Below are 13,758 nucleotides of genomic sequence, written 5' to 3'. Positions count from 1 at the left end.
ATGAACCGCAGCACGGACAGGTCCTTCACCATCTTCTGGAGTTTGCTCAAACTCATGTCTCCTGAGTCAGTGATGCCTTCCAACCATGTTGTCCCCTCTGTCGTCCCCTTCTCCTCTTGCCCTCAAGCTTTCCCAGCATCAGGGTCTTTTCCGATAGTTGTTAGTATGAAATTACTTTCCTGAAGCATGTCTACCTAGGAAAGTTGCTCTCAGGTCCCTCTCCATTCCCTAACCAGGTTTGTAAAGCATGCTTCATGCTTCAAATCCTTCACGGACCAACTCTGATCTGTGTAAACCCGTCACACCCCTGAGGCCAGGCTCATGTTGGGCTTCTCCAAGTGGGTCCATCACTTCCTCCAAGGCTCATGTGCCCAGCTGTCCTCTACAAAACCTCTAGGCAGATGCATTATTCCAGTCCACTCACTGTTTTCCTGCAGCTCTCTATGCACCCCCAGATGAAGCCCCTCACACTCAAGCTAGAAATACCTTCCTGTCTTCTTCTCAAGGGCCAATTGTATCCATCTTTCCATACTTACCTACACATCCCGCTTAGCCATCCACGGTGAATTCTTCCACTTCTGAATCTGTAGCCTCCAGGCTTGCCCCCCATGTTTGGGCTGTAGTACAAATAACCGTTTGGGGGGGGATCCCTAGTTATTCTTTCCTTCTCAGTGTATTTTAGTTCATTTCAACCAGTGGTTACTGGATGCTCCCGTCTGCCACAGCCCAGGCATTAGCGAACCAGAGACCTCAAATATACCACGGTCAAGTAAGGAGAGGCGAAATTAACAAGTGTTTATGCTATAACTTGCTTAGAGTAACATTGGACTGGAAATGACTCTGAGGGTCTCACCCTGTTGACTGATGGAAGGTTGTCATAGGCCAACCAAGAAGGGAAATGCTAGAGGAGAAGGCACTTTGGAAGGAAAGATAACTCAGTTTCAGATATTTTGAATTAGAGATTTTTGAATGGAAACCCTCAGGAGATGCTGAAAATGATGCTGGGAGGTTGGTTGTTTTTAGAAACAGTCATATTTTGGAAAATGTGTATCTGATAATTGAACGTGGAGAAGAGGGAGAAAGATATTAGTAGGAAAGGAAAGTATCACGGAAACCAAGAGGGAAGCAGAGGTCAGGGCCAACAGGAAGTGTGCCTGGAGAGGGTGGTTAGGCAGGACACCTGGGGAAGTTCCAGTGTGATGGCTCGGGTGTGGGGAGGAAGGCAGTGAATCATGTTATATAATGAATGGATGTTCTCAGAAATCATTAGCTATCTTTGTATTTGAGAGAGTTAGCCTTTAAGATTTTTATAGCAGTGACAATCTTTAGTCCTGTGTTTAGATTTTTTATCTATGTTGTCTTTATATTGAGAATTTATTACAGAACATAGAAACAAAGATACTTGCGTAATAAAATACCATTAGAATGCTAGGAAACTTTTCATTTCAAGAAAACTTTTTGCGTCAGAAAAAAAAAGTTGAGGTTTAGTTCATTTACAATGTTGTGTTAGTTTCAAGTGTGCAATACAGCGATTCAGTTTCACATAAGTATATTTATGCGTGTGTATATATGCACACACACACATATTCTTTTTCAGATTCTTCTCCATTGTAGGTTATTCCCAGGTGCTGAGTATACTTTGCTGTGCTATACAGTGGGATCTCGTTCATCTTTCACGTGTAGTTTATCTTTCTGCTAATCCCAAATTCCTCATTTATCCCTCTGCCCTTTTCGGCTTTGATGACCATCGTTTGTTTTCTACGTCTGTGAGTCTGTCTTTCTTTTTGCAGATAAGTTCCTCCTATGATATTTGTCTTTTTCTGACTTACTTCGCTCAATACGATAATCTCTAGGTCCATCCGTATTATTGCAAATGGCGTTATTTCGTTCTTTTCATGGCTGAGTGATATTCCATTGTGTATATGTAGCACATCTTCTTTATCCATTATTCTGTTGATGGACGTTCTATTAAGCAACTATCTTTGTTTCTATATTCTTTCATATCCCCAGTGCCTGGGAGAGTGTCTGGCATGTAAAAGACATCAATACATATTTAATGAATAAATGAATTATTTGATGATTTTAAAAAATAATTTACTGAATTCATAGGATTTAGTTGAAAACTTATTTTTCTGCAAGTTTCATCTTCAGTAACTACACACCTGACCCTCCTGACCTGCCTTGTAAGTCTGTGTTGTATCTTGGGGATATACTAGATGTTCAGTAAATGCTAATTGTATTAAACAATGGTACCAAGCTTTGGAATAATATTTTGCTTGCTAATTAGTTTATGTTTGCATTCAAAAAGTATTACACAAGCACTTAATAAAATTTCAGTTGTTTTAAGAAAATCTGGGGGAAAGCAATGAAGAGTTTGAATGAATACAATTATATCACCGAGCTCTGAGAGCAATAAAGCAAAGCAGAGAAAGCCCATTGATTAATTGCCACATAGCTAAGACCCTGTGGAATCACAAAATTTCCTGTAAAAGCACCTTTATACTTTAAAGCAGGATTTTCCATAATTGAAGTCAATTTTGTGGTTTTATGAAAGTCTTTCATTTCACTGAGATGTACTGATGAGTCTTAGCCCAAGGACTCCCTGAGGACTATTCACATGTTGAAGCATAGAGTCTATGTAATTTGTGGCAGTATGTCAAGCCATATGCCATTCCAATCATCAGATGTAGCTGCATACACTTCAATTCTGAGGCACTGCATTTTCAAGGAAAGCAGCACATTTCTGCATCCTGTAATTCAGAAGTTGTAACAAAGAGCTAATTGGCTTAAAACCAGCAGGCAGGGGTCTATTTTGGATTGTAGGATGAGCAAGCCTGAATAGCTCTCTGATGACCGAGTTGATCCCCAGGGAGACCACGATGGCTTGGGGGGTCGCGGGCTTGATGGGCGTCTCTTCTTAGCCCAGACAGATGTGCTAGAGTCCCTCCCATCACCACTTGTTCCTCCGTGACTCGTTTACCTGGTTTTGTTAGTAGAAGGGTACTACATCTCACAGGAAGGGCGATCATCGCTGCTGGTGATGATTCTGACTCCAGCCGCCTGCCCCCAGGACCCACACATCTGACTGCAGGAGCCCCGACCAGGCTTCTGAATTTCATTTGGAGCAGAGGCTCAGAGGTCTTTTAGAAATGTTTAAGCAACATTATTTAAATTATAGCCAAAGATCTTCCCTAAACACATTTGAATTTTTCATTACTCATAGGAGCGTGATGTATTTTCCACTCTCCGTTTCAGAAATATTTTAAAGTCATTGGGAAGAGATTGTGCATGAAATATTAACAAGGTCTTGTTAGTGAGCATGAATTTGAATTAAAGAAGCTGTGAGTTGTGTGGGATTTTTTTTTAATTGTTGTTATTTGTTTTAGCAAATTTTAAACTGTATATGGAGTTACCTGTTTTAGGGATTGCTCTTAAACTTCTGGTGATTTAAATGACGGATAAGCACTAAATCCGGAAGAGCATCTAATTTGGCTTTTAAAATTAAGAATCTTGAAGGAAGGAGGAATTATGATTTGGCAAAAGACGTTGGCTCCTAGGAAAGCTGAATTGCTTGAAGGTGATTCCTAAACTTTAAAAGAAGTAGTATTTTGAAGTCCCTACACTTTAATGTGAGAAAAGAGGATCGATTAAGAGATAGTAAAGCAATCTGAAATAATAAAACTTAAATTCATGAAAATAGAGATCAGGATTAATAGCTGTCAAATATATGACACTTCCTATAACACCAGGAGATCAGTCCTGGGTGTTCATTGGAAGGACTGATGTTGAAGTTGAAACTCCAATACTTTGGCCACCTGATGCGAAGAGCTGACTCATTTGAAAAGACCCTGATGCTGGGAAAGATTGAGGGCAGGAAAAGAAGTGGATGACAGAGGATGAGATGGTTGGATGGCATCACCGACTCAATGGACATGAGTTCGGGTGGAGTCTGGGAGTTGGTGATGGACAGGGAGGCCTGGCGTGCTGTGGTTCACGGGGTCGCAAAGAGTTGGACACGACTGAGCGACTGAACTGAACTGATATGACACGTATTTGATCCTCTTTGGTATCTACTCAGCAAGTCTTTGTCTGAACATTGTTTGTTGTGATCATTGTTGTTTTTTTGGCATGAAGTGATTCATGGGTAAGTGTCCCATTGATGATTCATGGAAATCAAGCTGGTGATGTCGCTCTTACCTAGGGTGCTGTGTCTGTGTTTCAGCCTCCCTCTCTTTCCAAACACACAAGCAGCACGGTGGGTGAGAGAGTGTCCCCGTCCCATAGGACGGGCCCTGCTGCTCACTCCTGGAGCCTACAGATGGGATCTGATTTGGAAAAGGGTCTTTGCATGTGTAGTTAAGTCAAGAGTCTTGAGAGGAGAAGATCCTCCTGGATTATCTGTTGAGTCCCAAGCCCAGTGACAAGTGTCCTTATAAGCGTGAGGCAAGGGCGAGTTGAGAAAGGAAAGGACTGAAGGAATGCAGCCTGGAGCCTCCAGAAGCTGGAAGAAGCCAGGATGGCAAGCAGGGATGCCTGACTCCAGAGTGGCTGTTGGTTCCAGCAGCTCTGGGAATTAATGCGCCTGTTCCTTGGTTCAGCGTTTACAGATTAGAAAAGTAGTGAGGAGTTGTAACTTGTAACACTGTAGTTTTGTTTTTTTTAAACTACACCTGATTCATTTGAAAATGACGTCCGCGTTTCCCCATGTCTGTCTTTGCTCACGCAGTTTCCTCACCTGGAACACCCCTTTCCTCTTTCTTTCCAAATCTTTCCTGTCTTCCCAAGGCCCCAGTTCTTGCCTCGTCCACGTTACTCTGCTCTCTCTTCGCTCATCAGCAAGCATGCCTGATGCTTGCATAGCCGTTTTCAAGTTGCAAAGTGCCTCTGAAACATTTCCACCCCAACCGTCGGTGTTGATGTTCCAGGGTGGGGGGAGCGGTGTTCTGTGACTTAGCAAATACTGCACCGCTGTGAGTGAGCCTCCTGCGGGCACCATGACAGACTCCCCCACACAGCGTGGCTTCAGACCGTAGAATGTATCCTTCACAGTTCTGTCCACCAGCGTCTGAGATCAAGTGTCTGCAGGTCGGATCCCTCTCCAGGCTTTGAGAAATATCTGTTCCAGGTCTCTCTCCCCCAGCTTCTGGGGTTGCCAGCAGCTGTCATTCCTTGGCTTGTGGACACAGCACCCAGGTCTCTGCCTCCATCTTCATGAGGTTTTCTCTCTGCCTGGGTCTCTGTGTATCCCCTTCTCTTTATTAAGGACACCAGTCACTGCATACCCCCCTGCCCACCCCACCCCCCATGCAGTAGGACCTCCTCATCGTAACTGATTACATCCACAAAGATCTTATTTCCAAAAAAGAGCACATTCTGACATTCTGGTTCTGGGTGGGCATGAATTTTGGGGGGCGTGTCTCACTTTTCTCATTGCTGCCCCCCACCCCCACATCTTTTTCTCTCCACTGTGGTGTGTGGTGAAGTCTATGTTACCTCACCTGATGGAATCTGCGTTGTGTGATAGATGCTCCAGGGTGCTTGGGGTTCCATTGCTGTGACTTTGCGGAGTACACTGACCCTCAGCCGGCACATCGGTGGAGTTTGTGATTAAGAGGAACAGAGCTGTGAACCTCAAAAAAACTCGCTTTGAAGTTTAAGTGGTACGGCTTCTCGGCCTGTTGGCTAAGATAAGTGAAGGTGAAGTGGGAAGTACGAGATCAGTGCAAGGAGGACTGTTGTGCAGCCTTCTGTCAAAGACGCCAGTCACATTTCCCCAACAAGAGCCGAAGGTCTTTCTATGCAGAATCACCATCATATTTAGCACACTTTTAAACTCATCCATCACAGATATCGAGGTCATGAACGTATTTCAGGAGCCATCTAAGCAACTGGCTACACTGAGAATATTAGAGTCCCGAATAACTTTTCTAAATTATTGGTAAAGGTCCTTGATTCATTAGAAAAGATATTTGTTACTTCTTGTATGTTATACATATGCTCGTGTTATATAAATCGATGTTTCTAAGTGTGTTAGAATATTTATGGTATTAATGCAGCTTTAGCAGATGATAAGGAATATATAACCTCCACAGTCATGGCATCATCTTTTCTTACACTTCCTGTATCATTTGAAAGCCTTCAGGGGAACGTTAGTGCAGAAAATTGAGATTTTCCTCTATCTGTGGAAACTATAATATTAAAAGAAAAAGTATTTAGAAATCTGTTTCACCTTATGTTGATGTGACATTCTGTTTTCACTGACTAACTGGTGATTTTTGTGATCGGTAATGCTACCTTGATTAAAGACAATTTTTGTAAAAATTACATTCTTTACCATTTAAGCATTGTGACTAATATTTTAATCAAGCACACACCTGTAAGGTCTTTGAAGTTTTATTGCAGATTTTTAAAGATCCTTTCACTGTTATTTCCCTTAAGAAAATGGAAGCACTCTCTGCAATTTCCATTCGTATTCTGAGATGTCATTTTACGGCAGGAGGAAGAGGTAAAGCACTTAATATGATGTGCTTGTAGGTGCATCTTTATGAGGGTGGGGCGTGACTGCATTCACCGGAGTTCCTTTCCCAGCCCCCTAAGTCACATCCTAGCGAGATGGATAAAGTCGTAATCCCAGACAGTGGACCCTGGCCCTTATCATCATGTCACTCATTTCCACAAGCCTTTCCGGGAACCCAATTACAAAAAGATTGCTGATCGGAGTGATGTGGGGGAGAGACTGATTTGTGGCCAGTCTGTAAAATGCGTAATTTTTTCCCCCCTGCTCCTTGAAAAGGATCTGCCCCTATTGTGGAATAAATTAAGTGTGAAACATGTCGGGTGAGATTTATGGTGTTGCCCAGACTTCTGAGAAGCGGAGATCTTTATCTCACGGAGGCTGCCATACATTACATTCTGGGTGATACGCGGATGACAGCCAACCTCTTTGCCCTCAGACATATTTACATAACATGTGTGCGGAGGAGGGGGGATGCCTTGGTCCCTTCAATCTCCCCAGGCCACCTGTGTCAGGAGCGTCTTCTGTAGCTTGTTGGCTGGCCTTCACCCCCAGAGATTTGTGGGAGACCCCATGTGCCCAAGACAGCTCTGAAAGTGAACCTTTAAATCAGCAGAAAAAGGAGATGCACTAATCAATAAGGAAGCTTCCTTTTATTTCTCTCCTTCTTTTCTCCAGGCAGAATCCCCAGACATAACAATGAAATCTGTCTGGTCTAGGCCAAACTGTTACTATTAAAGGTTATTTGACAAGGATATTTTGACCCATACAGAAAGAGCTTGATCTACATCTGTGTTTGTTCACCTCTTGGGCAGACTTTTAGGAAAGTAAGAATGAGCTCCGCCAGGCTCCTGGTGCCCCGTTTCTTGTGTCAGGACCACTTGTGGTGTAGATTTTTGTAGATTTGATAAATGTTTCCTTATCCAGGGTTTTATTAGGAAGAAAAAAAACACAGGCTTTTATTTAGGAATCTCACTGTTTTCTTTTTTTTTCCAAAGATTTAACTGGTTCCTTCATCTTCGTGGATGACAGACATTTAGAAATAGGAAACTTTAGAATTTCCTTGAATATTGATATCTTATTGTTAGTTGACTGGTATTTTTTTTCTTCTCAAAAGGAACCAAAGAAGCGTGTTCATAAATTTCAGATATGGTAATTTCAATTCAATGCCCATATCCAGATTCTAGATATTTATATTAAAAACACTTAACAGTAACACTATCTGCTTCTAGTAACTTATTTTGTTGATTAGTATCTATCGACTTAAAGTGAATCAGAATGAGAGCAAGCAAAACTGCTGGATGGAATCAGTTAATGGAAAAATAAAAAACAGAAACCTCTGCTTACAAATATTGATGCTATAGAGAGATCAATTTACCACTGCACATGAAATCCAGACTTCTTAGCAAACCTCCGGTAGAAAGCTGGAGCCAGGCATGAAGAATTATCAGACCCATTTACCTTTGCTGAAAAACAATCTTATTTCTTTGGCTAAAATCCAACTTTACAGACATTCTGATGTGGTCTAGAGAATTCGAGAATGTATGTCAAAAGTCTGATTTTTATCAGCTGTTAATCCCATCTCTTTCTCATGGATTATATTTTGCATCATGTAAATATCGTGGTGGAGATGGGGATTGACTGACGAGTGAAATTACTTCCATTCTGTAAATGTTGGTGTTTCCCAAGACAGTATTTTCTGTCTCCTTCGGGGAGTCAATATGCTCTCATGATTCGGCTTCTCATGGGGATGGCTCCCGTCTCTCTCCTGCCTGTGTCTCTATGGGCTTCACAGCTCCGTGTCTACCTTTAATATCTCTGCTTGCATCACGTCTTCACGTTCACAAATCCAGAAGCTCAACTAAACTAAATCTCCGGACACTCCCTCAACTGACTCAAAAAATGTAAATAAATAAATGAAACTGATTTTCCATATTAGTCCCACTTGTCAATTCATGGTGAAACCAGAAGCCCAGTTAATGACTGCATACAAGCGCTTCTGTCCCGTTTACCCTGGAATCCAAACACCCGCTTCCCATTTCAGCCGCCGAGGTCATGTCCTTCTCCCTCTTGGGTCCCTTCAACAGTCTCCTAATTCTCACCGGTAGAAAAATGTGAATTCTCAGTAAAGAGATGGATACCTCTCTTTACTTAAAGGCGTGCAGACTGCCTCTGCTTCATGTATCTTCTTGTTTCTCTGGTAACACTGTCCCGATTAAATGTGATGACCCTGATTCCACTTGCTAATAATAGTCCTGAAACAGAGGTGGTGATGCCTGCTTGCTGGCCACGATTTTCACCTCCCAGCTTACCTCCATGGTGGCTCAGAAGGTGAAGAATCTGCCGGCAATGCGGGAGACTCAGGTTCAGTTCCTGGGTTGGGAAGATCCCCTGGAGGAGGAGATGGCAACCCACTCTAGTATTCTTGCCTGGAAAATTCCATGGACAGAGAAGCCTGGTAGGCTACAGCTTATGGGGTCGCAGAGATTAGACTCAGCTGAGCGACCTTCGCTTCAGATGCTTCATAATTATATTGTATTCTCATCTTAAACTTAGCAGCAGTCTTAAACTTTAGGAGCAAATATCTGCTTTAGTAGCTGTTCCATATTTAAAATGCCCAGGAAGCCTTGATCCTCTGCAGACCTTGTTCCCAGATGCCCCATCTCCTGCCAGCATCACGCCAGAGGCAGAGTTCACAGAGCATCAAGGCAGTAGTCCCTGGAGCCGTGATTCTCAAACTTGACCGTGAACTAGGATCAGCTAGGGGGCAAGTTCAAAGTGCAGATTGCTGGGCCCCGCCCCTCTAAACAATGATCAGAAAGGACGGGGTGGAGGATTTCCTTGGTGATCCAGTGAATCTACCTCCTAATGCAGGGGACACGGGTTCCATCCCTGGTTAGGGAAGACCCCCCCATGCCACAGAATAACTAAGCCTGTGGGCCGCAATTACTGAGCCAGTGAGCCTGAGCCTGCAAGTTGCAACTGCTGAGCGCACTGAACTACTTAAGCCTTGGTGCCTAGAACCCGTGCTCTGCAACACGAGAGGCCGCCGCGGTGAGGAGTCCTCCCTGCTCCGTGCAACTGGAGAAAGGCCCTGCATAGCAATAAAGACCTAGAGCAGCACCAAAAGTAATAATAAGTAAATCTTAGAAAGAAAAAAAGGTCTGGGTGGGTTCCAAGGCGTGTGCATGTTTATTCGACACCAGAGAGTGTGGTCCGTGAGTCCCAGACACACTGTGGGTGCTCACGCTACGGACACGCTGCAGGTCCTCAGTGGATCAGCCGCCGAGTGGGTGCTCCCACGGCACATCTCCTGGACCTCACACAGCCCTCCTCCTGCGTGCCAACATCTGGAGCTGGACTGGGATCACAGACTTGGAGAGTCAGGACCTCGTACTGGAAGACGCCAGGCTAACCACATGGCGTTGCTGGTAAAAGAAACTGCCTGCCAAGGCAGGAGATTTAGAGACACAGGTTAGGTCAGGAAGATCCCCTGGAGGAGGGCACGGCAGCCCACGCCAGTACTCTTGCCTGGAGAATCCCCAAGGACAGGGGAACCTGGCAGGCTGCAGTCCATGGGGTTGCACAACGTGGATACGACTGAAGTGACTCGGTACGGACACGCTGGAAGAGCCCACGCCTTCTTCACCCGGGTGCATAAGCCCGCCGCTCTTGCTTTAACTCAGGGAATTGAGACCAGAGGTGCTGGCTGGAGCTGTCTCCTCGGAGCTCACTCACCTTTGCACCGCAGCTTTCCTTGGCAATTAGCCAAGCCTGAGCTTGACAACCTCCAGTTGGGAAGACCGTGTGTGTGGTCTGGCCTTTTGTAAACTTTTCTCTGTGGACCCAGGAGCCCAGGAACCTTGATGGATAGTGATTCACACCCAGGGTGAAAGTTGTATACCCCTGTTTTTATATACGGCGAACATAATTCATCTTTCAGGGACATGAACTGCATTTACCTGCTATTGTGCTACAGCGAGTACCTCCAAAAAAGGAGCACGCGCGACTGCAGCGCCCAGCTTACGCTGTCCTCCCAGCCTGGCGTCCACAGCAATGCGTTCAGATGAGTGTGCTAACTGCTGAAACGTGGGGGAGAGACTCCGTTGCCTTTGAGCCATTTTACTCAACAGAATCATTCGAGAGGAAACCTTTGACTACATGACAATTTCCTTAAAGATTCGTAGGGGGCCCTGTGCATATAAAGTCTCTATTACATGTGTGAGGGACGCTGTCACTTACAGCATGAATCCTAAGAGGAAAAAAAAGAAAAAAACTAGTTTGAATTTCAATTATGTAAAGATGGAGGGTGGAAAAGAGCATTTAACCTGGCCTCTGTCTTTTGTGACTTTCAGGCTTTCTCTCCTTTCATCCCCTAAGTAATAAACCAGCAGGAAGGGGAAGGGCGGTGCTGAAATCAGAGCCCCAGGGCTGAGTGACCTGGAAAGACCCACGCCTGAAGCCTGCTTCCTGCCATCCAGCAGCACCTGCTCTTCCCCTCCCGAGTGGCCCAGCTAAGCTAGAACAGCCTTGTCTGTTCCCCCAAAAAGAAACACTTAGAGAGCTAAAGCAGTGTTCCCATTGCCACAAAATAATGAAGTTCACCTGCTTCAAGATTCATCGATTTTATATGAAGCAAAAACTTTTGCCCAATCCATGCTTTCTACAGGCATCAAACCGCCCTCCTTGAGTGTCTGCACATGTATGGATTTTGTTCAGTACCTTTTCCGTGTAACTTTGCCAGTTGGAGTCTCCGACTGGCAAGTTTTGAGCTTTTGTTTTGGTGGGAGACCTCTAGCTTTTTCTCTAACTATCCAAATACAATCAGGATGCCATTCATGAGATGTCCTAGAGCGTAGGATCTTGTGTTAATGACATCAACATACTCTCTGAGCTTCCCCTGTAGCTCAGTTGGTAAAGAATCTGCCTGCAATGCAGGAGACCCAGATTCAATTCCTGGGTCAGGAAGATCCCATGAAGAAGGAAATGGCAACCCACTCTAGTATTCTTGCCTGGGAAATCTCATGCACAGAGGAGCCTGGTGGGCTACAGTCCATGGGGTCACAAGAGTCGGACATGAGGGAGTGACTTCACCACCAACATAATCTTAAATAAAAACAGGCAGCGTGATTTTGTGCTGTATGTGGTCACTATAACAAAACCTTTTTGTTCATTTCATTGACTATTTAATGAATCTGCCCGAAGGACAAGACACTTTGCTTGTTGCTGCAGAGGCAGAGCTGAACAATCCGTAGTCACTCCCTCCAGAAACAAGAGAAGGCCCCTCAGAAAACAAGGTGTAACAGGAGCAAAGACAGACAAGGAATGTTTTTAGAGACAATCAGTCATTCACTTGTGTGTGTGTGTGTGTGTGTGTGTGTGTGTGTTCAATCCAGAATCATCAGATTCCCCTGAAAAGCAGAGGTTAGAGTTATAGATTGGGGCTGTAGAGAGGAGGACCCAACACTGCAGGGTCATCTCTGGGATGTTAAATAACCTGCCAAACACCCACCAAATGACCCACCAAATACCCTGCTAAATAACCTGCCATCTACCCAAAGATGTAGATGCCTTAGCTGGGTGTCGGGAGTCTCAGGGGCACCACTGCCTCTAATACAGGAAGGCGTGCAGGAGCCACGCTCCAGGTTGAGGTTTCTCAACCCCAATCCGATAGCATCTGGGGCAGATACTCTTCACGGTGGTGCTTCCAGGGCAGTGTAGGGTGTTTGCAGCATTCCGGTCCTTCCAGCCCCTCAGTTATGACAAACACAGACGTCTCCAGGCACTGGTTAGGGTCACTGTCGCCCTGGGTGAGAACCACTGCTCTAGATGATACAGAAATTTGCTTGTATTCAACAACGTGTAATATATAACATAGCAACCATTCTGACACGGGTAAGCCATGTTTTGGCCTAGGACCAAATTGGGTACTGATTATAGAAGTATCTGGAAGTTGTTTATTTGTCTGCTTTACTGCTTAGCTCAGCTGGTGCTAGTGGGAAGAACCTGCCTGCCAGTGCAGGAGACACAAGAGACGCAGGTTTGATCCCCCGGTTGGGAAGATCCCCTGGAGGAGGGCATGGCAACCCACTCTAGTATTCCTGCCTGGAGAATCCCATGGACAGAGGGGCCTGGCAGACTACGGTCCATGGGGTCACAAAGAGTCGGACATGACTGCCTGACTGAGCATGACTTACTTTCACTTCAGTTCAGTCGCTGAGTCGTGTTGGATTCTTTGCGACCCCATGGACTGCAGGACGCCAGGCCTCCCTGTCCATCACCAACTCCCGGAGCTTGCTCAAACTCATGTCCATCGAGTCGGTGATGCCACCCAACCATCTCATCCTCTGCCGACCCCTTCTCCTCCCACCTTGAATCTTTCCCAGCATCATAAAGACTTACTTCACTCAGTATGGTAATTTTTAGATCCGTCCATGTTGCTGTAAGTGGTATTGTTTCATTCTTTTTGTGACTGGGTAGTGTTCCATTGTGTTTACATACCATGCTTCTTTATCCGTTCCTCTATCGCTGTACATTCAGGTTGCTTCTGTGTCCTGGCTGTCGTACGGCAAATACTGCTGCCATGAACATTGGGGTGCACGTCTCTTTCCGAATTAGAGTTTTCTCTGGATATACACTCAGGAGTGGGATTGCGGGATCACACAGTAGCTCCAATTTTAGTTTTTAATGCAGAAGCCATTCCTTTTCTCATCCTGAGGTGACACTTGCTTCCTTCCCAAGGTGTCGTGAAGCCTTTCTAACTTGGGTTAGAGAGTTTTCTGAGCAGGTGAGAGGTTTTGAAACCAAAGGGACCACAGTGGACATGAATCAGCACCACTTTCTCCAGCACTGGAGGAGGACTCTGCCCGTCCGCACAGGAGCGGCGTCCCGGACTCAGTGTGCAGAGGACAGCCTGGGGAGGGGAGCTCGGAACTGGCTTGGAGCGAAAACTATGACCCGAAGATACTGCTCTTATGAGTAATTTAAAACTGTCACTGAGTCAAGTTGTTCTTTAAAGAAAATTACCTTCATGGTCATGTTTAACCATTAGTAATGATGCTACTTTCTTTTATTATAGGTAATGTATGAAGCTGTTGGAGCAATTGAAAAAAATAAAGACTCCCTTTCACAGAATCTTCTATTTGTAATGAAAAGTAAGTTTCCCTGCTCTTTGGTTAAAATGCCACCCATTCTTTATGTCCCTGTCTCTGAACATGGTCCTGTAAAATATGCCACCAGCTAAG

At 44.8% G+C, this 13,758-nt stretch overlaps 1 protein-coding gene across 1 annotated transcript in view; it reads left to right on the top strand.

The window, feature by feature from the left end:
- The window catches only part of MYO16 (myosin XVI), a 390,818-nt gene that overhangs the window by 232,571 nt on the left and 144,489 nt on the right, over positions 1-13,758 (top strand). The window contains 1 exon segment of the mRNA XM_070380864.1: positions 13,593-13,668. Coding sequence (XP_070236965.1) covers positions 13,593-13,668 — 76 coding nt within the window.

The sequence above is a fragment of the Bos mutus genome, chromosome 12 (assembly GCF_027580195.1).
Source record: "Bos mutus isolate GX-2022 chromosome 12, NWIPB_WYAK_1.1, whole genome shotgun sequence".
Lineage (NCBI taxonomy): Eukaryota > Metazoa > Chordata > Mammalia > Artiodactyla > Bovidae > Bos > Bos mutus.
Note: the sequence above shows the minus strand (reverse complement) of the source record. Positions and strands in the feature narration are given on the sequence as shown.